This window comes from Solanum lycopersicum, chromosome 5 (assembly GCF_036512215.1).
Source record: "Solanum lycopersicum chromosome 5, SLM_r2.1".
Taxonomy (NCBI): Eukaryota; Viridiplantae; Streptophyta; class Magnoliopsida; order Solanales; family Solanaceae; genus Solanum; species Solanum lycopersicum.
The window spans coordinates 52,045,374-52,055,150 of NC_090804.1; the positions used below are offsets into that span (position 1 = coordinate 52,045,374).

General features: G+C 32.9%; 1 protein-coding gene across 1 annotated transcript; it reads right to left on the reverse strand.

Moving 5' to 3' along the window:
- Positions 1 to 366: 366 nt before the first annotated feature.
- On the reverse strand, positions 367 to 1,976 carry LOC138348885 (intracellular protein transport protein USO1-like). The gene is made up of 2 exons (XM_069298474.1): positions 819 to 1,976; positions 367 to 726 (listed from the first exon to the last, which is right to left on the reverse strand). The coding sequence occupies exons 1-2, from the start codon at positions 1,974 to 1,976 to the stop codon at positions 367 to 369; spliced, it is 1,518 nt and encodes a 505-aa protein (XP_069154575.1).
- Between the last annotated feature and the right edge of the window lie 7,801 nt (positions 1,977 to 9,777).

Genomic DNA, 9,777 nt, shown 5'->3' on the forward strand with positions numbered 1-9,777 from the left:
TAATTTAGAGCTTTGTATGAATGACTTGAGGATCGTTAATATCCTTTCATAGTTGTTTTAAACAAGGCCTTTCAATTCACGTTTATGTGTTGAAGTATTTGTGTGGTTCAAAATATGACTATGGACAAGAATTTGAGATAAATCTTAAGATTTTTAGAAGTATCAAAATACTTTTATATGAGTATCAACCAAGATTTTTATAACTAACTTTTTTTTATATATAAATTATCCAAATTTTTTTTAAATCTGTCGGTCAACCGCGTATTAGCGGATTCTCTAAGGTGCCTAAGACCTTCCTTAGAGAATCATTTGAACCCTTACCCAAAACTCTGATTTTATGTTCTCATTTAAACTTTCCTTTTTTATTTATTTGGTTTTCTTAATTTTTCCTAAAAGATTAAGTGGCGACTTCCTACAATTAAACATTTCCAAAAATTGGCCAAAGTTGCGAAATCGACTTCGAAACCCTTCAGTTTTCGAAATCGGGTCGTAACACAGACCAAGATTTTTCTCAGAGTTTTTCAATTTTTCTTGAATTTCAGCTTGTAAACCATTTGACATTCCATTCAGCTTTTCAGCTTCTTCAGTAATCTGGTTCAACTGGTTCTTAAGTTCAGAGTTATTTGACTCTAGAGACACCAATCTTGACACTTTCTCTTCAAGTTTAACTTTGTTTTCAGTTAAACTGTCAAGTTCAACATTCATGGTGTCTCTTTCAAATGTTAACTCTATCACAGAATCAATCATGACTTTTGCCAAAATTCTCAATTTTTAAGAGAATATTTATCCAAATCATTTTTCATATCTAGGAGAGTTACCTGATTGTCCTCTTCTTCATTTTCTGTGTGAGCCATGAGAGCAAACATTTCATTGAAGACAGTTTCCTCCTCATGTACAACAACCATGGACACATCTTTTGGCTCATCAGGGTCTTCTGAATCACTTGAAGAATCACCCCATGCAGCAAGAGCCTTTTTGACAACCAAATCTGCAGCAGCTTTTCGATCTCTCTTGCCGAGTACCAGGTCCCTTCTATTCTCTTTGTCACTTGTTAGTTTTTGATGTTCCTTGTTTTCATTCTTAAGCAAAGGACACTTTCTGATGAAGTGCCCAGCTTTTCCACACTTGTAGCAAGTATCACCTTGAGTAGCATTTCGAGTACCATTTGTTCCTCTTTTATAAACTTTGTTTTTCCTCACAAATTTTTGAAATCTGCTGATGAGATATGCCATATCATCATCACTGGAATCTTCATCTGATTTGTACTTCAACATCAATGACTTGTCCTTCTTGGCTTCCTTCTTTGACAAATCGTAATTTCGATTCATCTCATGTGTCTTCAGATTACCAATCAAAGCATCCATAGTCAGCACCTTCAAATCCTTGGCTTCTGTAATGGCATCAACCTTGCTTTCCCAAGATTTTGGAAGAATTCGAAACACTTTTCTGACTTGTTTGGTCATGCTTATAGGTTCATCCAGACTTTGCAGCTCATTTGTAATGGAAGATAACTTTGTGAACATGTCATGTATTGTTTCTCCTTCCTTCATTTTGAAGTTCTCATACCGTGAGGTAAGCATGTCAATCTTAGATTCTTTGACTTGTTCAGTTCCTTCATGTGCAGTCTTCAAATAGTCCCAAATTTCCTTAGCAGACTCACAAGCTGACACTCTGTTGTACTCATCAGGTCCTATCCCACAGACAAGAAGAGTTTTAGCTTTGAAACCTTTTTCAATCTTTTTCCTGTCAGCTTCGTCATATTTCTGTCTAGGCTTTGGAACAAGATTAGTTTTCTCTCCATCCTTTTCTTCTATCATCGGAATGAACGGTCCATCCAGTACAATATCCCATAACTCGTTGTCTTCAGCCATGAGGTAATCGTGCATTCTATCTTTCCACCAACTGTAGAAATGTCCATTGAAACGGGGAGGTCTTGTTGACGACTGACCTTCTTCGAGGTTAAGTGGAGCAGCCATTCTAGAGCAAATATCACTTCATTGGTGTTAACCAAATAGATAGTGCCTGCTCTGATACCACTTGATAGAATATATATCTTCACTTAACAAGTAATGGACCAGGTCCCTTACTACACTGATGAATGAAACATGAAAGTAAAATACAGTAAAATCAACACGATGATTTTACGTGGAAACCTCCTTGCTTAAGGGAGTAAAACCACGACCTGTCTCGCAGGATTTTCAATCGTTTTCATTAATCTTCAAAAGCAAAAGTAAAACACGATTACAAAAAAAGTGAGAAAAAACTTTTAATATCACGTTTAAGCAATAGTCCCTATTGCTTAACAAGCCTAAGTAGAAAACAATCTACCCACTAAGCTATCCCACTTGGACAACCTAGACTTTTAACACTACACAACAATTCCTTTATAGATTCAGGAATAGTTTACAGTTTAAGAACAAGAGAATGTATTCCTAAACAACTACACGAAAAGCTTCAGAGATTGCTGTTGTTCTTGGAATAATTCTGTCTTTGCTTGGTATTAGCCTTTGCAAGAGTTCTTGAAAAGTTTTTATCAAGTTGCAAAAACTACCAAAGATGTTTAGGAAAGTGCCTTTTATATGGACAAGTCATTTTCCCTAAACTCTTTGCCATTGGTTGGAGAAGTCTCACTTTCTGACGTCATCGAGAAGTGTGCACCTGCTTTCTGTACCGTCTCCAGCTGGCAGTCAACAGGCTCGTGAGCATGAGAGACTGGTACCTCTACAAGATCCCTGGTTTTGTTTCATCTGCAACATTCAAGTAAGAAACCTAGTACCTTTATAAGGTACCTAAGTTTGTCAAATCATCAAAACTACAAATAACAGTATATGACAACCAAATAAGTAAAATATTTATTCTGTGGTAAAACAAATCCATCATTACAAGCTAAGTATGAATATAACTCAGCAAAACTAATACAGTCAACCTTCCCCTAACTAGAATATAAGTCATATAAACCTCCAATTAACAGAAAAATCTTATGCAATTTCCCTTGAAAATAAACTTACCTGCTTCATATTGTTGGAACCCAAAGCGGCAAGCAAGCATATCGAGGCAAAAAATGGTGATAATTAAATTAGATTGAGTAAGAAGTAACTCACATATTGAGTCTAAAATAATTAATTGTGTGGTAAAACAAATCCATTACTACCAGTGTACATGACAAGCAAATAAGTAAAAAAGAAGTTCAATACAATTATAGCAGCAAAATCTTATCAATAATAGAGAGTTATTATGTTATTATGTACTATCTATTCACAATTAGAAGTCATCTCCACCAATAGTGAAGTACTAGCTACTATTTCTATTCATAGTTATAACTCATTAATACTATATATTATGCATATAAACTAAATTAAGTGTGCGTAAAAATATACATATAAATCTCTTGTGATGCTCTCCAATAGTAATAGAGCTTTCTGTGTAAGTCCCTTTTGCAACAACATTCTAACCACCACTCCGATTGCTTGAATCTATTTTTTACTTTTCAATAACCTTGGGATGTTTCGAAAATCTCATCCAACTTTTTCATATTTCTCTCAGAACATATTTTGATCAAACTACTTCCTTTTTTTATGTAAGATATAAAATCATTGTACCTTCTCGCTGCCTTCTTATGTCATAGTATCTTCACTTCACTATCAATTGAAGAATCCCAATAGAATTGCTTGTAAAGTAATTTTATAAGTAAACAACATTAGCATCAAACCTTCAAAAGTGATATATAATTTCTTTACCAAAATGGTAAAATATAGACCTTGAGTTCTCCGAGATAAAAATTTTTAGTTTCTTGTGAGACACTTTTCCAATTAATTCCATTAGGATCAAGTTCACGATTGAAAGACTCACATATTCTGGTAGAGCAAGTATTTGAAGGTTTCAAACTAGAATAAATATTGAAAAACATTATATGAAGTCTATCATGAAAAAATTACAGTATATAAATAGTAATAGTGCAAGTATAAACTTACCGGAATGAGAAAGAAAAACAAGTGTTTGCTATCCAGAATTATTGTTACTCTCACATTCACCTATTGTGTTGTTCTGGCTAGATGTAGTCGCCTCCCCTATCATGTTTCTTAGAGTAGAGACACCTTCACCTTTAACTATTTAAGTATGCACTTCCACTAACACATCGTTTTGTTATTTTACTTTGCACCATACACACCATCTAATTGTATAACAATTACTATGCCTTATTTAGAGAAAATTGTAGAATCAATTATACGAGTAGATTCATTACCCGTCGATCTTTTATTAGTTAAGTTGGCAGTACATAGAGATATAGAGACATAAATAAAGACAGAAAAATAGCTTTACCTAAATATATCTTTAAAAACTTAATCTTGAATTTCACCGAGATGTACAACATAATGTATGAAAAATTATCCTTCCATTTTCAAAGGTAAATTTCGATTTTGAAAATAAAGTAAACTAGGAGTGTGTTTGGTATGAAAGGAAAACATTTTTTGGAAAATGTTTTCCAATTTTCTCATGTTTGGGTGGAGCAAGAGATTTGGAAAATGTTTTCCAAATCAACTCATTTTCCTCAAAATTAAAGAAAATGACTTCCCTTCAAAAATTAAGCAAAACACTTTCCAAAACTCTTCTCCAATTTCAAATTACATTTTTTTGGGAAAATAATCAATTTTTAAAAAAAAATCAATTTTCAAAATTTTAGTTTTTCACCCGATCTCTGACCCTCCCCCCTCACAAAAAAATTAATTTTGCTTTTTAAAAATATTTTCAACTCCAAAATTTATTTTAAAGCTCCTACCTCTCCCCCCCCCCCCCCCCTCGGCCAGCCCCCCTACCCACCCCTACCAGCTCCCTCAGCCCCACCCCCAACCCCCCAAAAATTAATTTTGTTTTTTAAAAATACTATAAACTTTAAATTTTTATTTTTTCACTCCTACCCCTCCCTTTGCCCCCCCCCCCTACCCACCCCACCCCCTATCACCACTACCTAAAAAAAAATTTGTTTTTAAAAAATATTTTTATTTTCATAAATTATTTTGTATTTTAGTAAAAATAAAAGATTTTCTTCAAAAATATTTTTCATTCATAAATCAAACACTAAAAATCATTTGCGAAAAATATTTTTTACTCACCAACAGAAAATAAGTTCAAAATCTACTTGTTTTTCAGGAAAACATTTTCTAGAAAAACATTTTCCATGGAAAACATTTTCCCCAAACACACCCTAGAGTAATTAAAAAACCTAGACCCATTTCTTCAATCACACCATCAACCCATCAAAAGGGGAAAGCTTTAAGATCTAAAATTATCAGATAAGTCAGCATAAAAAAGATGATGTATTGCATGAACCAGAGATGAAATAACTATAAAATTTTAGACATTAATAGATACTATTGTTACCTTTTAATGAACCAACAATAGTGAAACGAGCTTTCCTTAAAGCAACGAGAGAAAGATGAGCTCGAATTTCCTTTCCAAAGAACAATGACTGATTTTTGTAAGATAGCTACGATTTTTGTAAGGATTTTTTTAATTCCGTCGCTAGTTTTAAAAGAAATGCAGTCATAATACAAAAAATATAGGAAAAACTCAAGTAACATTAGCGACGAAATATCCGTCCTTGCTTTCGTCGCTAACACTTAAGTATAGTGACAGAGTTAAGTTTATCACCAATTCTGTCGGTAATTATCTAATTTAATAGGCAGAATAAAGGCGCCAAACTTTAGCGCCTAAATTTAGGGACGAATTTCAGTTTTTGTCGCTATTTCGCAATATTTTATCTCATAATTTAGCAATTAATTTATTTTTTCGTAGCTAATCCGTCGTTATTTAGCGACGGAATATTGTTTGCCGGTATAATCTGTCGCTACATGCTGTTTTTTGTTTTTATTGTAGTGATTGTTTATAAGAATCATGATATTAACAACTATAGAGAAGCGAAAGTGAAAAAATATTTTCAATTTTTTTAATATTAAATGTTACTAATTCTTATCTTATTTTCTCGTGTATTTGCTTGGGAGTCTTGAATTAACAACTAAAAATAATTCTATGCATCTTCATACCCTCATGAACACAAATGAAGTTAAAAGCAGAAAAATCCTTTAAATTTTTGTTTGACATATATGGTTTATTTAGACATATGCATGAGGAACAAGTACAAAATATGGTGGACCCAATCAAGATAGCAAGTTTGGGGTTCAAAATTAAATTTGGAAATTAGTGTTAATTTTGTTGTTCAAATTAAATATAATTTTTAATTGTTATTGAATATACTTTTCAGTGGTAAAATGTAACCCAAGCCATTTGGGAGAAAATACAAGCGTTTCCTCAAGGGTGTTTCATATCTCACCTTCTCTTATATTTGCTTATAAACAATTTATATGTTTTGATGTATTTCATAGATAAAATTTATGTTTGCTCTCGGGCCACATACTAATAGGCCACGCTTAACTTTTAATCTAAATGCAATGATAATAAAGTTACCCTCCATACTCAAAAACTCACAAGCATAATAAGATTAGAAAGAAACATCTAAAATCACTTTTTTTTTCTTTGGTACTTGGAGAAGGTTAACTAAGAAATTATTATTTTTTATTAGTTAACAACAATCAGTTTTGAGCAATTGAGTCAAGAGTTATTGTTAGGTTATTAGCATTTTAATATTAATATTTAATATATTAAATTGCTTTATTTTGGAGTTATAAGAATGAACATTGGAATGGATGACTTCTACATCATCCATTAGCATTGGTTATCCATCAATGTATTTCATTCTTAATTCCTCCATTACTCTTTGTAACCAATGTAACTCCCATTGTAACCTATGTAACTCCCATTGTAACCTATGAAACTTCTAAGTCCATGATCTTCACTATTTACTACCTCAATTATCTTCCTATTCATTGCTAGGAAGACTTCTTGTAGTATAAATAGTGGTAGTCTTCATTTGGTTTTAGAGACACACAATTCATAAGAGAAAACAAATGGTGAAAGAGTTAGTCTATAAGAGAGTTCTTATTAGTTGAAGGGAGGTGTTCTTTTTTGTGGAGCTTTGGACTCAACTCTTGTCCAGAGTTGTTGAGTTATACTTTGTGAAGGTTGTTGTATCCTGGAGGAGACAAGTCAAAGAGGATTACTGCTGGACCGGTGAAAACATTTGTTGTAGTGGCTTGAATCTCCTTAAAGAGAGCGAGATATCTGCGCCTCAGCCTAAAGAGATTAATTTCTTCATTTTATTTTCAATTGTAATCTTTCAATTTTATTATCTTGTAAGTTTTTCACTATCAATTTTAAGGAGATCCAAGATGGCTACAATTGAAAAAACCGTGGATGTCAAGATGGGAGATCTTAACAAGCCATTTCGGTTCAATGGTAACCATTTCAAAAGATGGAAGGGTAAAGTACTTTTCTACTTAAGTCTTCTCAATGTTTCTTATGTATTAACTGAGAAGAATCCAAATAAAGAAGACATCACCACTACGAATGATGATGAAACTATTTCTCATCTAGAGAAAGTGGAAAAGTACGATGGTGATTCCTATAAGTGTCGGTATTATCTTCTTAATTGTCTATCTGATAATTTTTATGATTATTATGATAGAACTTACTCTAGTGCAAAAAAAATTTGGAAGGCATTGTAGAGTAAGTATGATACCGAAGAGGCTGGTGTGAAAAAATATGCACCTAGTAGATTTTTTCGTTTTCAAATGATGGACAACAAATCAGTGGTAGATCAAGCTCAAGACTTCATCATGATTGTTGGAGAGCTTAAGTCCGAAGAGGTTAAAATTGGAGATAACTTTATTGTTTGTGGCATAGTGGATAAACTTCCACCTTCTTGGAAGGAATTTCAAAAAATTATGCGCCACAAACAAAAGGAAACCTCTCTTGAAACTTTGATAATGAAAATCCGCATGGAAGAAGAAGCAAGGGGCCAAGATGCACTTTTACAAACAGAAGAGAACAACATCACATCGAAGGTAAATTTAATCACTTTGAATAATGTTACTCCTGAAACTCACAAAAATACTTCTTTAAAGCCTAAGAAGAAAAAAAATTCAAGAAAAATAATGGTAGACCTCCCAAGAAAAATAATGGTGAAAATCACCAAGCACAAAATCAACAAGTTCAAGAAAAGGGACCATGCTTTATTTGTGGCAAGAGTGGGCATATTGCTCGATTTTGCAGATTCCGGAAACGTGGTCCTAACCCTCAGGCAAACGTTACCGAAGAACCTTTTGTGGCGGTGATTACCGACATAAACATGGTTGAGAATGTTGATGGATGGTGGGCTGATTCTGGTGCAAACTGTCATATCTGTTATGACAAAGACTGGTTTAAAAAATACACTCATTTTGAGGAGCCCAAAACCATCATGCTTGGTGATGCTCACACTACTCAAGTTCTTGGAAAGGGAGATGTTGAATTGTGTTTTACTTCTGGAAGGATATTAACATTGAAAGATTTACTTTATACTCCTTTTATGAGAAAAAATTTGATGTCTAGTTTTCTTCTTAATAAAGCAGGCTTTAAACAGATTATTGAATCAGAACAATATGTAATAGTGAAGAAAGGTATTTTTGTGGGGAAGGGGTATGCATGTGATGGGATGTTTAAGTTGAATGTTGAAATGAATAAAACTTCTACTTCTGTTTATATGCTTTCTTCTACTAATTTTTGGCATGCTCGTTTGTGTCATATTAATGATCGTTATGTTGGAATCATGAGTAGTTTAGGATTAATCCCAATGGTTAAAAAGAATTTTGAAAAATGTGAGGCTTGTAGTAAAGTCAAGATTACTAAAATGCCTCATTTTCAAGTTGAAAGAAAAACTTATTTGTTAGAATTAGTTCATACTGATATTTGTGAACTTGGTGGAATTCTAACTCGTGGAGGTAATAGATATTTTATCACTTTAATTGATGATTTTTCAAAGTTTACATATGTTTACTTGATGAAAAATAAAAGTGATGCTTTTGAAAATTTCAAAACTTATCTCAATGAGGTTGAAAATCAGTTTGGAAGAAAAATAAAAAGAATTAGAAGTGATAGAAGTCGTGAATATGAATCAAATGAGTTTAATTCTTTTGTTAGATCATTGGGAATAATTCATGAAACTACTCCTCCTTACTCTCCTTTGTCTAATGGAGTAGCAGAAAGGAAAAATGGAACTTTGGTTGAATTGACTAACGCCATGCTTATTGAGTCGCATGCCCCTTTAAATTTTTGGGGTGAAGCTATCTTAACTGTTTGTTATGTGTTGAATCGTGTGCCTCATAAAAAGTCTAAATTGACACCTTTTGAATTGTGGAAAGGTTACAAGCCAAGTTTGGGATATGTAAGAGTTTGGGGTTGTCTAGTCTTTGTGAGGCTAATGGAACCCAAGATTACAAAGTTGGGTAAGAAAGTTACTACTTGTGCTTTTCTTGGTTATGCTTCAAGTAGTACAACCTATAGATTTTTTAATCTTGAAGATAATATTGTAACAGAATCTGGTTATGCTATTTTTCATGAAAATAAATTTCCTTTTGATACTAAAAATAGTGGGGGTCAAAGGATTGAACAAAATATTTTGTCATTACCTAGTTCTTCTACTTCAACTTTGAAAAATAAAGAAGTTGATTTTGAGTTAAGAAGAAGTAAAAGAGATAGAGTAGATAAAGATTTTGGTCCTGATTTTTATGTGTTAAATGTTGAAAATGACCCACTAACTTTGAAAGAAGCATTATCTTCACATGATTCTATTTTTTGGAAAGAGGCTGTAAATGATGAAATGGAATCTCTAATTTCTAATAAAAC